Source organism: Balaenoptera musculus, chromosome 8 (assembly GCF_009873245.2).
Source record: "Balaenoptera musculus isolate JJ_BM4_2016_0621 chromosome 8, mBalMus1.pri.v3, whole genome shotgun sequence".
NCBI lineage: Eukaryota > Metazoa > Chordata > Mammalia > Artiodactyla > Balaenopteridae > Balaenoptera > Balaenoptera musculus.
The window spans coordinates 98,468,208-98,485,325 of NC_045792.1; the positions used below are offsets into that span (position 1 = coordinate 98,468,208).

The following is a 17,118-nucleotide window of genomic DNA, read 5'->3' on the forward strand; positions in this document are numbered from 1 at the left end:
GCATTTGTGTAGAATAAGGACATTTTTCTCTTATGACCATTTAATACAACAAAATTAGCAATATTTTCTTTGTATTAATATCTTTTTACAGTTAAAAACAACTTTTGAATTATACTCTAGCTGTGTGCTGTCAAATATGATAGCTACTTGTGGCTATTTAAATTTACGTTAATCAGAACTGAAAATTCAGTTCCTCAGTTACATAGCTATTTTAGGCACTCAGTAGCCACATGGCGACTACCGTATTGGACAGTGCAGATGTAGAATATTTTCATCACTCCAGAAAGTTCTGTTGGACAGTACTACTCTAGATGTTTTCTGCATCACTCTGGAGATGAACTTGAAAGAGGTAAATATTTGTGTTTTAAGAAAGTGTGCAAGATTATTCATTTAATATTTGATTCTCTTTTCTTTCAGATGCATAGAAAAAGTATCATCTGACAAAGGTAAGATTGAGTCATTCTTACCTCATATATATTACATGACTGCTTTACAATCTGATAGAAATTAGAATGAGCTTCAGCCTAATAATTCAAATTGTTCCTATTTAAAAGTGACTTTTATTTAGTAAAGAATTACTGGAGTAGATAGAACCTATTTAAGTTAACAGCAGGTTTGGGCAAGTGGAACGTTTTGGCATTATTTAGAAACCTAATAATGGGAAATCAGATTATTTGATGTCACTTTATTGCAATTTTTTAAACTATATGGTTTTTCAGTAAAGTAACAGAGAGGAATGATATACACTATACAGAGTAAAGTATAGACAAACTCTTGATACTTGTAGAGACTCATGTTATAAATGCAGTTTGAAGAATATGAAGAGAAAAGTTTTCTAAGATTTTAGCCTGGTGAATAATTAAATCGGGTCATTAGGTCTTTCAAATAGTAAACCAAATATATGTATTAAATGTACTCTTCTGCTTATCTGGATTATGAAGGGAAGCTGATGTTCACTTTATCCTTTTAAATGCTTTTTTAAAAAGACTATTCTGGCTTTGCAGATTGGGTTATTAAAATTGCCCCTGTCATGTTGGGCCAGTTGCTCATTTATTAAATTTTTTTTCCCTAGTTATTGGCTGTGTTCCTTGATGCTGCATTCAGATACACAGCGTCCTTCTTAAAACTGGAACAAAGATACTTTTAAGCATATTTCATTTACAGTGTCTGATCTTGGTCCAGTCCTAAAGGATTGATCAGTTAATTCATTATGTATATATATAACATAAATACTTATTATTCTTACTGTAGACTTTTTTCTTACAAAGAATGCTTTGCAAATATGTATAAGGCAAGTGTAAAACCTGAATTTATGCCATTGAGAAGAATGACAGTGTGGTTAGGAACCAGTAACTTGAATTGGTGGCTGCTTTGTAAATAATTAGACGTCAGTGACCAGGTTTCTTTTTTCTCTGAATTTTAGAATCTAAGGCTAATATTTCATAGTATACCAGGCGTAAGTATTTTGTACTAGGCAAGTTTTTTGTGTAGAAAGTTTTGCATGACTATTTTGTTTAGCAAGTTTTGGATTTTGTTGCTGTTGATACTTGGAAATTAGAATATGTCTGCCAAGAATGGAAAGTCTTGTGTTCCTTACTCAGAGATCATTTTGGAAATTTTAGGATGAGGGGAAAATGTAGAGACAGGTGGCAGTCAAGTACCAGAGCAGTTTCTATTAAGACAAAAAACAAAAACTGCAACCTGCCTTTATCAGAGCTAAAATTACCTCCTGTGACTAAAGACTATGTCTAAAGAAATTATTTTGGGTTGTCTTGAGGTGAGCTCACAGAATGTGGTGGAAATTTTGAACCCTGCTGGAGATAAATTAATCACTGTTTGTGTCAATTTCTTAAACCAGAGGTTGGCATATTATGTACAGTTTTGCAGTTGAGGAGAGATTGAAACTGCATTGTGGTTAATTCAGTCTCAGTCAATCCCGCTTTAATCCACTAGTTAAATGCTCTGGATCTAGAGTTAGAGCTCAGGGTTTGAATTCAGGTTCTTCCTTTTATTGCAAATAATCCAGTACACTGAATCCAGTAAGGACTCAATAAAAGGGTAGCTGTTGTTAAGTTTGTAAAATTTCAAAGAAATACTCTCCAACCCCCATCTCAGTCTCTGCATTAGTTTACTTGTTACGGTGGCTGTTCAACTCTATAAACAGTATCTATAGGTACATAAGTATATCTTATCTTATACAACTAGATCAGTGAATAAAGAAATAGAGGTTGATTTTCTAAAGGTACAGCTATCTTTTTGTTTTCTTAACATTGAAAAGATGTTTTCAGGATTGTTTTTACTCTTATTTACTCCAAACAACTTGAAATTATGTGCTGTCCTTCAACTAAAGATAAGAACTTTGGACATGTTTGAATAAATGACTTGGCACACACAAAAAAACAGCTTGCTGTTGTTTCTAAATTACTAAATTGCAAAGTGCCATGTTCGTTTTCAAGCTGAAATAATAGTAAAGAAACATATTAGTATAGGTTCCTGTTCCTACTATATTTATTTAACCCTGATGGGTATATGTAAAAGAATGGAAAGTTGCTTTGAGAATAGTGTTTATTAATTCATTCAACAAGTGATCGCTTAAAACATGAAAGCTTGGTTTACCACTGCCAGAGATTATCATCGTCATTGTGGAGCTTCCAAGAACGTTAGCAGAAATTCTGAGGGATGGAGCCTGGCTAATGCCATTTTAACTTGGCTTTATGTTTTCATTCTGGTCTCTGTTTTGAACCAATGTTATACTTAAGGTAATGAAGTAAAGGAATGGTTTGACTAAATGTAATTATTAATAATCCCAGTTTGACTAAATGTAATTATTAATAATCCCAGTGTTACTTAGTCTGCTAATTTTAATGTCTTTCACTTTTCAAACCTCCAACCAGAACTGCCCAAGATAAATCGTAAAAAAGGAGACAGTAGTATCTTAATCTTTATTAAATGTTTCAAGAGTTTCATGGAATAATAACAAATATTACAGAGTCAAATAAATGTGGGCAGTGTTTGAGTCATCAAAGTTATTTATTGCAGGACTTCTCAGAGACTTTGATTTCGGGTACTATGCAATGTAAATACCAAAATATGCAGCAATTACCTATAAGACACCCCCTCCTTTTTTTTTTTTTTTCCTCCCTTTAAAGAATAGCTCATGAAATTAGAGCTTATGGGAAACAGTTTGGAATCCTGGGTGCCTGAAAATTTGATTGTATAAAAGTTTGGGTCTCATCTTTTATTCAAAATCATTTTACTGTTTTTAGTTACTCTTCCTGTTAGGGAGTAGTGATGTTTGGAAAAGATTGCCTAGACAGAATCACCAAATGAGTTCATAACAGATCTATGAATTTACTTAGATTGTTTAAAGTTTTGACTATTTGCCTTATCTAGTTAATAACTTTAATAGGTTTAATTTCATCAGAGTGTTTCTGTTTTCCTGAGTTGGAATACCTTTGATTATTTCTTATCCTCTCATTTCCAGTATTTTTAAACAATTTTCTTATCCTCTCATTTCCAGTATTTTTAAACAATATTTATGTCATCCTTTAATATATAGAACAGGAATTCCCACCTTTTTTTCCCACTCTAACGAGAAAAATCTAACTTTTTAATTTTTACCATTTGGGTTTCTGTGCAAAGGATGTACAGAACGTTGTCTTCACAATTCTTTCTTGAAACATTTTGAGTTTCTTTGTTGATAACCTGGTTTCCTAGTGAAAATAAAATACTATAAGTTTTGAATAGAAAAGAACTCTGGAAGAAAAATCTCTAAGTAAAAAAAGGCATGGATACTTCCATTCTTAACCTCAGATATGCTGTCAGGTTTAGCTAAAAGACTCTCCTTCACGTATTAATGATACTCTTCTAAAGTTGGCTTAAATATAAGTTTTTTTAAAAGGACTCGCTTTCCCTGACTTCTTTTAATATTGCTGAGATTGGCTAATATTTCAAAATGGGCTTTACTAATTATTTGTGGAAAACAAAGTAGAGCTAATTATAGAAATACACAGAGTAGTACGATCAGGTTTCCGAAACTCAAGTTCTGACTATTATAATGCTTACGTCTCAAGAGGCTGACAGTACTTTAGATAGGCATTTTATCTATCCTATTTCCTTCCTAGCCCTTTATCTTAAGGTAACAGGAACCATATTATTTCTCTCAGTATGAGAATGATCAGCTCAACATCTTGTTCCATGTTGGGAATGCCCCATAACCTTTAAACCATTTTTCTAATTCAAACATCCAGACCTCCTGTGGTTCTTCCTGAAGTGCAGACATACCTCATTTATGGTTAATGTGGATTGTGACATAGGCTTAGAAAGCCTTGATTATCAGCTCCTTTCAGTTATGGGATGTTTCATCACTCAGGTAAATGAGTCTTTCTGTCCCTTACATATAGAAAAATAACTTTATAACGATTTGCTGATTATGATTCAACATATCAGAACCATCTCAACACAGTTTATTCTGTTATATATAATAGTGACTTTATATTGAGATTCCTTTCCCTGCCAGAACCAATTGAGAGTTGCAACAGAATGCCCTGGTAGAAGAAAACTGAAGCAGAAGAAGCCTAAGGTCCTGAGTTGGCAAGCCTACACTCAGCATATAAGAATCTGAAACCCCTGAAGAGACACCCGTCTCTACATGCAAGCATAACATTATCCTCACACTGAGATCATGGGTGGATGAGAACCTCTGACAAAAAGAAATTCGCTCTGATTTAATGACCCCTGACCTTGTAAGTCCAAGAAGGATCAAGCTCCTCTGAATTAAAACTAGCCAGGTTGATCTAACTACATCCAGGCAAATACCCCTTTAGCTTCAGTGCAGTTAATTCCCTTAGAGGTAACTGAGGTTCTGTCTTTTGCCTGCCTGCTTCCTTGCATGTGGCTTACTTCTTTGATCCTGAACTCCCAACTTACATCCTACCTTCTTATTGACTGATTTTGTTTGTAACTTTACCTCTTTGAGAATTTCTAAACCCCATTTTCTTTACTGTGACTCTCTAAACTCTTATGCATTGTTGTATAACAAACCATTCAAAAACTTAGTGGTTTAAGATAACAAAAATTTGTTATTTCTCAGTTGTCCCTCTCCTCAGTGGCCGTTCAGTTCAGGCATTTTCATGTCATGGTAGGCTCAGGTCAATGGTCCAGAAGCTGCAAGGCCTCTTGAAGTCACCCCACAGGATATAAGATCAACATACAAAAATCAATTGTATTTCTGTCTATTGGCAACAAAAAATTAAAATTATAAAATTTTTAAAATATCTTTTACAATAGTATTAAAAATACAAAATACTTAGGGATAAATCTGATAAAAGATATGAAGTATACCTATACACTGAAAAGTATAAAACATTGCTGAGTGAAATTAAAAACCTAAATAAACGGAGTGATGTGCCTTGTTCATGAGTTTGAAGATTCAATATTGTTAAGATGTTATTTCTCCCCATATCAATCTATAAATGCAGTATAATCCAAATCAAAATCCCAACAGGTTTTTTTGTGAAGAATTTTGACCTTGAAAACTTCTTGAAAGGGTATTGGGGACCCATAGGAGGTTGCAAACTACACTTTCAAAACCATTAGCTTACCCTCTTTTTAATAGTGGATTTGATTCTTTAAGGAGAGAGGAAGAGATGAATTAGATACTTGGTGGGCATCCAACCATGACTACTACACATGTATGTTCTGTGTTTATTTAACTATTACTTGATTGAAGGACATTTGCTATTTCTCAGGTCCCTCCCCCCCCGATTACAGGTGATTTTATTTACTGATTGATAGGCTGCTCAAGACATACCATACGTATACAAAGGTACACTTATTGGAAGTGTACTGCTTCATGAATATTCACAAGGCAAGTCCAGTCATATAACCATTACCCAGCTCAAGAAACAGAACATGATCAACCACTCCTACGTGTAACCACCATTCTGACTTTGAACAGCACAAACTAGTTGTGCAAGTTTTTGAATTTTATATGAATGGAATAATGCATTATGTTCTCTTTTTGTAGGGCCTCTTTTGCTCACTGTATGTGACATTCCTCTATGTTGTATTTGTTAGAGATTGTTTATTTTCGTTGCTATGTAGTGTTCCGTTGTGGGGGAATGTATCACAGTTTATCCATTTTACTATTGATGGGCATTTGGGTAGTTTTCAGTTATTGGCCTTTATGACTAGTGCTGCAGTGCATATTTTATTAATATTTATTGAGGCATAATTTACATACCTTAAAATTCACACATTTTTAAGTGTGTAATTCAGTCTATATAGATTTGCCTTTTCTGACATCTTATATATAGACTTGTACATACAGTATGTGAGGTTTTTTGTTTTGAGTCTGGCTTCTTTCACTTAGCATAAGATTTTTGAGGTTAATCCATGTTGTAGCATGTATAAATATTTTCATTCCTTTGTATGGAAATACTCCATTTGATCTATCAATTCATCAGTTGATCCACTTTTTAGCTAGCTACGGTGAGTAGTGATACTGTGAATGTTCTAAACATGCAGTTTTAGGTTAAGAATTCACTTCCTTGAAGTAATTCTTCTTGCCGTCTTTTAGGTCAGTATCTTACATAAGTGAGCTTCTCTTTTGGCTCTGAACCTAAGGCTGGGTGGAAATGAACCAAATCTGAATTAAGCTCTTGGACTGTCACGTTCCCATTCCTCTTTTATATGATTAGGTGTGGTATAGTAGAAAGAACATAGACTTTGGACTTAGATATACCTGAGTTCAAATCTCAGCTCCACGATTTAATATGTGAGCTTGGGAAAGTCAGTTACTTGCTTTCCTCATCTATAAAAATAATAATTACTTGGCAGGATTATGAGGACTAAGTTTAGAAAAAGGGAAAAAATATTAGGCACTTAACAAGTATTTAAGGTTTGTTAGTTTCCCAAAAGAAATGTAAATATTTAAATAAATAGAGATGAGACTTTTACTCTGGTTTCTTCCAGCCTATCAACCAACTATTCCCTATTTACCCCAAATCAGTGTTAGCTTTATAGTCTTGGGTAAGTCATTTAATTTCTCTAAGCCTCAGTTAGGAAAATGAGGCAATCTGAAGGAGGACCAGGTCATGTTAGGATAAACCTTAAGACTTGAAGTATTTTATCATGATGAAATGGCTATCACCTTTTGGAATTTGATGTTAGGTTGTTTTGAAAGGATTATTGGTTGCTCTAGGATTGAGAAAATTTACTTTATGTTTCATCTTTTGGTACCTAGAAGAATTGGGAGAAACATTCCTGCCAGTAGTACCAGTATCTTTTTATCTCAATTCATAGCATCAACCACTCTTGATTTGTCCCTTCTTTCTCTTTCCAGAACGTGGTTGTATTCACTGTGCCTGCAGTGGCTTGCCTGGTGTCTTCCTTCACCCGGGCTGCTGTGGCTCTTTTCTCTTCTTATCACTTATGTATCAAGGAGCCTCTTCAAAGTCACCTACTATTATGAGAAACAACTACAAATTGTCTTTGAAGCACCACACAGACAGAACTTGGTTCTTTTCTATCTTGTCGTGATTATCCTAACGTGTGGGTTATCCTCTGTTGTCAGTTTCTACTCTGAGAACCTGAAGTGCTCCTTTTTTTCCCTTTGTATTTTCTTTTTAAGGTGAAAATCATGTAACAAAATTAACCATTTTAAAGCATAGAATTCAGTGACATTTAGTACATTTATAGTGTTGTGCCACCATCACCTCTGTCCCCACCAAAGACCCTATACCCATTAAAGGTAGTCATTTCCCACCCCACCCCCATTTCTAGCCTCGAACAAACATTAATTTGCTTTTACCTTAGTTACCTTAAAACATTACTCTGAATTTACCTCTATTCTGAATATTTCATGTACATGGAATTGTACAATATGTGACTTTTGTGTCTGGTTTTTGTCCTATAGCATAATATTTTCAAGGTTCATCTGTGTTGTAGCATGTATTAGTACCTATTGGTACTTCATTCCTTTTTTTTAATGAATTTTTAAAACAATCTTATTTTTTATTTTTGTATATTGGAGTATAGTTTATTAATAATGTTGTGTTAAATTTCAGGCATACAGCAAAGTGATTCAGTTATACATATACATGTATCTATTCTTTTTCAAATTATTTTCCCATTTAGGTTATTACAGAATGTTGAGCAGAGTTCCCTGTGCTATACAGTAGGTCCTTGTTGGTTATCTATTTTAAATATAGCAGTGTGTATATGTCAGTCCCAAAGGTACTACATTCCTTTTTTTATGAGTAACATTCCATTGTATGGATATACTGCATTTTGTTTATCCGTTCATTGTTTGACAGACATCTCGCTTGCTTCCACATTTGTGGATCGTACTGTCTGTCAGGAGCATCCATGCACAAGTATTTGTTTGAATACCTGTTTTTAGCTTTGGGGGTATATACCCAGGAGTGGAATTGCCAGGTAGTATGGTAGTTCTATGTTTATTTGTTTTGAGGAACTGCCAGATATTTTCCACAGTGGCTGCACCATTTTACATTCCCACCAGCAACGTACAGGAGTTCCAATTTCTCCACATTCTCTCCTACACTTGTTATTTCTCATTTTAAAAATTATTATTGTAGCCATGTGTGTATGAAGTGGTAATCTCATTGTGGTTTTGATTTGCATTTCACTAATGACTTATATTGAGCATCTTTTTGTGTGACTTTTGGCCATTTGTATATCTTCTTCGGAGAAATAACTGTTCAACTCCTTTGCCCTTTTTTTTTTTAATTATTTATTTATTTATTTATTTATGGCTGTGTTGGGTCTTCGTTTCTGTGAGAGGGCTTCCTCCAGTTGTGGCGAGCGGGGGCCACTCTTCATCGCGGTGCACGGGCCTCTCACTATCGTGGCCTCTCTTGTTGTGGAGCACGGGCTCCAGACGCGCAGGCTCAGTAATTGTGGCTCACGGGCCCAGCTGCTTCGTGGCATGTGGGATCTTCGCAGACCAGGGCTCGAACCCGTGTCCCCTGCATTGGCAGGCAGACTCTCAACCACTGCGCCACCAGGGAAGCCCTACCCATTTTTTAATTGGATGGTTTGTCTTTTGTTGTTAAATTGAGAGTTTTTTATACTCTGGATATTAGACTCTAGATATACGACCTGCAAATATTTTTTTCCATTCTGTAGATTTTCTTCATTTCTAAGAGTTACTTAGTGTTAGCTCTTACAATTAGGTCTTTGATCCATTTTGAGTTAATTTTTGTGTATAGTATAAGGTAAGGGTCCAGCTTCATTCTTTGCATGTGGATAGCCATTTGTTGAAGAAGCTGTTCTTTCCCCGTTAATGGTCTTGGCAACCACGTCAAAAATTATTTGACCATAGATGTATGGGTTTATATCTGGACTCTCAGTACAGTTCCATTGGTCTTTATGTCCATCTTTATGCCAGTCCCACACTGTAGCACTGATTGATTACTGTAGCTTTGTAGTAAGTTTGGAGATTGGACAAAGTGAGTCCTCCAATTCACTTTTAAGATGGTTTCGGCTAATCTGGGCGCCTTGCATTTTCATATGAATTTTAGGATCACATTTTCAATTTCTGCAAAAAAGGAAGCTGAAATTTTGATAGGGATTATATTCAATCTGTAGATCTACTTGGGGAATATTGCCATTTTAGCAATATTTAAGTCTTTTTTCTTTTTGATTGAATTGTAAATGGAATCATTTTCTTAACTCCCTTTTTGGATTGCTCATTGCTGGTATAGTGAAAGTAATTTTTGTCTGTTCATCTTGTATTCTGCAACTTTGCTAAATTTGTGTATTACCTTTAATAGATTTTTGTTGTTTTTTTTTTTTGCAGATTCGTTAGAAATAAGGTCATTTCATTTGCAAATAGAGGAGTTTTACTTCCTCCTCCTATTTATGTGCCTTTTTTCTCTCTTGCCTAATGCTCTGACTGGAACTTCCAGTACAGTGTTAAATAGAAGTGGAGGGAAAGGGCATCCTTATTTTGTTTCTGATCTTAGAGAAAGAGTTTTCAGTCTTTTGCCAGTGAGTTTATTAGCTCTAGGGGTTTGATAGATGCCTTTTTATCAGGTTGAGGAAGTTCTAGTCTATTCCTAGTTTATTGTGCGTTCTTATCTTGAAAGTTTGTTGATTTTGTCAAATGCTTTTTCTGCATCAATTGAGATGATCATGTGGGTTCTTTTTTCCTTCATTCTATTAATGTGGTATATTACATCAGTTGATTTTTGTGTGTTGAACCACTCTCATAATCCTGGGATGCATCCCACTTGATCGTAGTTTTAATGTGCTGCATAGTCTTAATATGTGCTGGATTTGGTTTGCAGGAATATTGGTCTGTAGTTTTCTTGTGATGTCTTTGTCTGGCTTTGGTATCAGAGTTATGTTGGCCTTACAGAATGAGTTGGGAAGTGGTTCCTCCTGGCCTTTTCTTTCACTGGGAGGATTCTGATTACTAATTCAGTGTCTTCACTTCTTATAAGTGTGTTCAGATTTTTGGTAATTTGAGCCTCCTCTTTTTTTCCCCTCCGTCTAGCTAAAGGTTTGTCAAGTTTGTTGATCTTTTCAAAGAACTAACTTTTGGCATCATTGATTTTTCTCTGTTGGCCTACTATTTTCTTATATATCTCTGCTCTACTCTTTATTTCCTTCGTTTTGCTAGCTTTGGGTTGGTTTGCTCCTTTCTGCCCCCTTTTTCTTTAAGGTGTGAAGTTAGGTTATTGATTAGACATGTGATTTTTTTTTCTATTTTAATGTAGCCATTGATGTCTATAAATTTCCCTCTGAACACTGCTTTTGCTGCAGCCCATGTTTTATGATATGTTGTTCTTTTGTTTTGTGGTTGTGGTGGTGGTGGTTGGCCACACCCCATGGCAGGCGGGATCTTAGTTCCCCGACCAGAGATCGAACCCTTGCCCCCTGCAGTGGAAGCGCGGTGTCTTAACCGCTGGACCACCAGGGAAGTCCCTCAATCTTTTAAAATTTCTTGAGTGGCTTAATATATGGTCTACTCTGGAGAATCTTCTGTGTGTACTTGGGAAAACAGTGTATTCTGTTGTTTTTGTGTGAAGTATTATATATCTGTTAGGTTTAATTTTTTTTTAATAGTGTTGCTCAGGTCCTCTATTTCCTATTTGAATTTCTGAGTAGTTATTTTATTCATTACTGAAGGTATTGAAGTTTCCAAATTATTTTAGTAATACCTATTTCTCCCTTCAATTCTGTCATTTTTTGCTTCAGATATTAGGTATGTATAGGTTTATAATTCTTATATCTTCTTGATTGATTGACTCTTTTATTAATATACAGTGTCCTTCTTTGACTCTTCTAACAGTTTTTTGACTTGAAGCCTGTTTTGTCTGATATTGATGGAGCCACTTGCTATCAGTTTGTTTTCCCCCAAAAGATGTTGAGTACCTGTGAATGTAACATTACCTGGAAGTAGAATCGTTGAGTTTCTTGTCTGTGTAGATTTGTGTCTTTTTTTATATTTGGGGGTATTTTTGTCCTTTATTTCTCCAAGTATTCTTTCTGCTTCATTCTCTGCTCTCCTTCTGAGACTCTGTATGTTGATTTGCTTAATGGTCCCCCACAGGTCTCTTAGTCTCTGTTAATTTTTCTTCATTTTTTTCTTTCTATTCTTCAGACTAGATGCTCTCAGTTGTGACGTATCTTAAAGTTTGCTGATTTGTCTCCTTTCTCAAATCTGCTGTTTAATGAAACCCTCTAATCAGTTTTTCATTTCAGATATTATACTTTTCAGCCCTAGAATTTCTGTTTCGTTCCTTTTTATAATTTCTGTCTTTTTGTTGGCACTTTTCTATTTGTTGAGACATCATTCTCCTGATTTCCTTTAGTTCTTTGTCAGTGATTTCCTTTAGCTGTTTGAGCATATTTTAAAAAATCATATTCTTTGTCTTGTGTGGTCTCTCTAAAGGCTCTGTTTGGTTAAGCTTGTGCCCAACGTGTGATTTGACAGAGATTTCCTTACATGGCTTGTTTAACTTTTGTCTTGCTTCAGTGTTTACTTGGTTGCTGTAAACCTATGACTATATCCCAGAGTTCTTACAAAGTTGATTCTGGCAGGTGTGTGGTGTGTGTGTTTCTGACAAGGGACCTTTTTGCTGATGTCACTCTATGACAATGCTTTTTTTTAAACTATAGAGTTTTATGGAATGGGTATGTTATTCAATAAAAATAGGCTATTATGCTTTATAAGGATAAGCAGTTCTCATCAAATTGCTGTTATTTGTCCAGTGGATAATATCCACAGCATGAGAAGATGTGGGCATACAGTCCTTTCATCATGAAGTATAAAAGAGCTTTATTGAGTATAGGAAGTTATGGAATAGGTTTAAAGTCCAAATTAGCATAGCTGGGTTTAGTAAAAGAAATAATTTTCTTTTCATTGTTTAATGTTCAGTACTTTATGGAGGGTATTGAATTGCTCCCTTTGAAGAAATTTTCTCAAAAGTAGCCATGACCTACATGTAAAAGTCCTTGATTACTAGTCTCAAGACAGGATTTTTAAATCCAGGTCTGCTTAGATAACTGTGATCTTGAACAAGTTGTCTTCATTGGCATTCCAGTTACTGTAAGGGGAAAATTCATTGGATTGTACTTAGACTAGTTAATCTTTAAGATATTTTCAACTGTAAACTTTTTATTATTATTATTTTGACACTTGAAGTAGCTCAGATAGTAGAAAGGTAAAAAAGGCATTTTAATGGTGAAAGGGAGGTCAAAGGAAACGCATATCTGATTTAATAATTATGTCCGTTTATTTTAAAGTTCCCACTGCTATTCATATCTGCATTTCAAATGAATGTTATTTCATTACCTTAATATGTTCTCATAAAACTTTCAAACAATGTAGTTAAAGCTGACATAGCCCCCAGTCACCACCTTGTTCCACAGTGGAGGAAACTATAGTTTTTCAGATCATTTTTTTAAAGGTTAAGCAAAAAAAATTACCATACTATGTGTGTGTGTGTGTGTGTGTGTGTGTATGAAGTTTTATTTTTTCCATTTAACAACATTTTTGCCGGTAATTCCATGTCATTTTTTACAGATACCTCCATATATTTTATTCTGTCTTGGTGATATACCATGGTTTATTTAATAAACAGTGTCTCCTTAATATGGAGAGTTAGGTTATTTCCATCTTTTGGCTATTATAAACATGTTATAGTGAACCTCCATGTGCCAGTTTATTTTCCTAGGGTAGATACTTTGAGGTGGAATTACTGGAAGTATTTTTGGACCTTCCCTGGAAGGTGACCAGTATTTATCTCAATTTCTTGAAATCTGTCCAGGAGTAGTGTTGTGATATATAGATATAAATAGATAGATTTATTTATTTATACCACGGGTATACACACATATATATAATATTTGGACATTTTACGGACGTGGGTTTTATAAGTGTGATTATAGTTTTGTAGGATAAATTCCTAGTAGTTGAAATTAATGTGAAAAGGTATATGTACTTATAATTTTGATAGATGTTGCCAAATTGTCCTTTATAGAAAGGTTTTGCTGGTGTTCACACTGTTATCTCTATTAAGAGTTCCTATTTTCCTACAGCCTTGCCAATACAAACATTTGGATCATTGCCAATATGCTAGGGGAACAATACTACAGCAATATGATTTTCATTTGAGTTTCTCTTGTTATGAGTGGATTGAGCTTTGTTGTCATTGTTTTTGTTTGTTCATATGTCTGAAAACCATATGTTTTTTCTGAGTTGCCATTTTTCTGTTGGGCTGTTAGACTTTGCTTATAGAGGAATTTGCCATGCAGAAAACTTTATGTTTATATAGTCAAATGTATCAGTCTTAAGACCTAAAATTCTGTGCTATTCTTAGAAAGGACTTCCATTCTGAGATTATTAAAAGGATCTTCCATGGTCAATATAGGCTCACTTCTAATATACTAAGTAAAATTATTGAATAGAATCAAGGGAAGGCATTCCTACCATGGAATTCCTCTTTATGGAATTCCTCTTCAGTACTTACTTGAAGCATTGTTTGATTATTAAATTGTCTAGACGTATGCTTCTTTCTTATAGTAGATCTGGTCATCTTTTTGGGACCACTCACTCAATTTAGTTTCTTCTGTCTTAGATCTAAAGGTTAAAATATAGAACAAAAGGTTAGATCTTAGGTATATTTCTCTTAGCATTATTTTTTAGTATATATATAAAATATACTATACGTGTAAAATAACTACTTTGCAACATACAAAGTTTTTTCTTTAGACTGATGACAATAAGGATAAGTTTTACCAAATTTTCCTCTCATCTTGTTGTTTCTATTATATCAGTAAAATTCTGAGGTTTTTTTTTCTCCCCCCCACCCCGGGGTGGAGGGGAGAAAAAAAAACATCATCTTTCCATTGACTATATTTATAATAGTAGATATACAGAGATTGTTATTGGTTAACTATAAACTTTAAAAGAATGGTGTATGTTTTCATTTAGATCCCAAGGAAGAGAAAGAGGAAGAAGGTTCTACTGTCCCTCAGGAAGTTTCCGTTGCCGCAACTAAGCCTAGTCGGGGCTGGCGCAGCAGTAGCAGGACATCTGCCTCTCGGCATCGTGACACAGAGAACACCCGAAGCTCTAGGTCCAAGACTGGTTCATTGCAACTCATCTGCAAGTCAGAACCAAATACAGATCAGCTTGATTATGGTACAGTGAATATAGAGTATGGTTATTTAATAACCAGTTGCCTGTTGATTTTAAACGTAATGTTGAACATTTACCAGAACAGCTTAACTTTCAGGGGTAAGTGTGGTGTTATAGGAAGGATTCCTTTTTGACATTTTGCAGATAATTCTCCTTTTGTATAATTACCCTAGGCAGTAATTTGGTTTGAGTCTCTTGGCTGCAGAGAGAAAATATCTATACCTACATAGATAAAGTTTTGTTTTGGACTTTTTCTAGATGTTGCAGAAGAGCATCAGTCTCCAGGTGGCATTAGGTAAGAAACTTTTCATATTTCATATTTAAACCCTTGGGGACGTAGAACACAGTCAGTCATATCACATGACTCAGAAGTTGTTTTCTACTTGAAATAATAGTCAATTGTTTTTTAACTCTTAGTGTCACTGAGCCATCATTGCCTTGCCTTTATTTAATGAAGTGATAGCATGTCTAAGATTTATGTATTTTTTGTTCCAATTATTATTCTTTAGGATAAAGCAGCTAGATTGCAGTCCAACTACACCATAAGAATGAAAATCCTAGATAACTTACTGTAAATCTTCAGCTACCTCTAAATAAATTACTGAATAAAATCAAGTCAGATATAATTCGTATAGCTGGAATTTCTAATCTCTATTTGCTTCTTTTTAGCAGTGATGAGGAGGAAGAGGAGGAAGAAGAGATGTTGATCAGTGAAGAAGAAATACCATTCAAAGATGATCCAAGAGATGAGACCTACAAACCCCACTTAGAAAGGTATGTCTCAGGTTTGTCAGTGAAAAATAAGTTAGGAAAGCATTGTTGCATGCTTTTATTTCACCTTGTTGCCAAACTAATGGATATGGACTTAATTTTAAATGAGTAATTAATTATGCACTTGTTTTGCAAATCTAACATTATCTTATTACTCCCTCATACAGCCCTCTCTTCCATTTATAGAACTTTGTTTTGATCATATTCAAATTATTATGATGTCTGCCTGTTTTATCTTAAGGTATCATGAATTGCCTGAATACTTAGAATTTTTTATTTTTGTTTCTCTTTACAGCTATAGTGAGATTTGATTCTAAGGCATTGTTAGCTTGCGGAGGGGGCGGGTCATCTCATAGGCTCTAAATATATGTATGATGTACATATGAGGAACAGCTGGCTGGAAACCACATTTCTTGGACTGAGGAGCATAATTTTATTTTATTTTATTTTTTAAATTTTTTAAATTTTGCATTTATTCATTTTATATATTATGAACATATTCTTTTTTTTTTAATTTATTTTATTTATTTATTTTTGGTTGTGTTGGGTCTTTGTTGCTGTGCGTAGGCTTTCTCTGGTTGTGGCGAGCAGGGGCTACTCTTCGTTACGGTGCACGGGCTTCTCAATGCGGTGGCTTCTCTTGTTGCGGAGCATGGGCTGTAGGTGTGTGGGCTTCAGTAGTTGCGGTGCACGGGCTTAGTTGCTCCGCAGCACGTGGGATCTTCCCGGACCAGAATTGGCAGGCGATTCTTAACCACTGCGCCACCAGGGAAGCCTGAGGAGCATAATTTTATAATAAATCAATGATAACTCCTGGCTTTACCCTTTTGTCACAGTTGTCCTTGAAAGGGTCCTTTGCTGGATACCAGTGTTGAAATATATTTGTATTTTCAGGGAAACCCCAAAGCCACGGAGAAAATCAGGGAAGGTGAAAGAAGAGAAAGAGAAGAAAGAAATAAAAGTGGAAGTAGAGGTAGAGGTGAAAGAAGAAGAGAATGAAATTAGAGAAGATGAGGAGCCTCCTAGGAAGTGAGTAGGCAGTTACTACTAAAAATGGAAATTTAACAGATTTTCAAGCCACTAGTGGAAAAAGGGTAGGAGTGTGAGGAATGATATTGACATATACATATTGCTGTCTCAAGCAGCTGACAGTTTCATTGGAAAGACTCTGCTCAAAAGCTTCAAAAGTTTAATTCAAAGCAATACTTAAGAGACGTTCAATTGAGTGGGTAGGACAATAATAGCTATAGGGATGCCGAGGAGGTAGAGATAGCAAGAAAATACGGCAAATATGGATCCTCAGAAGAGGGGCAAATAAAGCAAGTGATGTAATAACCTTGATCAGGTGAAAATTTGGGCTAGCAATTATTTCCTGTTGCAGAAATAGCTTTTTTTAAGTTTGTAGGCTTTTGTTTCTATTGCAAGGAGAGTATAGTTTATATTCTTAGGGTTTTTAGATAATAGACGCGTTTATTCTACTTTTTAAATTGATTAAATATAAGTGATAGACTTTTCACTGAAACAAGTCTTCAAGTAGTAACCTTGAGGTTTATCCAAATCTTCCATAGAAATGTGTAGTTTATGAAAGGTATATATTTTAACTTGTGGTGCAGACTTATTTGTAAGTGAAATTGCTTCAGAGTGAAATCGTTTTTTGGTTTGCCAGATATGTC

General features: G+C 34.9%; 1 protein-coding gene across 4 annotated transcripts in view; it reads left to right on the forward strand.

Annotated features, from left to right (window-relative positions):
• The window catches only part of ZFP91 (ZFP91 zinc finger protein, atypical E3 ubiquitin ligase), a 31,202-nt gene that overhangs the window by 5,045 nt on the left and 9,039 nt on the right, over nt 1-17,118 (forward strand). Inside the window, exons 2-6 of one of the 4 annotated variants that reach the window (XM_036859215.1) lie at nt 418-446; nt 14,468-14,677; nt 14,933-14,969; nt 15,347-15,448; nt 16,340-16,474. In XM_036859215.1, the coding sequence (XP_036715110.1) occupies nt 418-446; nt 14,468-14,677; nt 14,933-14,969; nt 15,347-15,448; nt 16,340-16,474 (513 nt within the window). Of the gene's footprint in view, nt 1-417; nt 447-14,467; nt 14,678-14,932; nt 14,970-15,343; nt 15,449-16,339; nt 16,475-17,118 lie in introns of all 4 variants that reach the window. The other 3 variants (XM_036859214.1, XM_036859217.1, XM_036859218.1) reach the window with 3 other exon arrangements.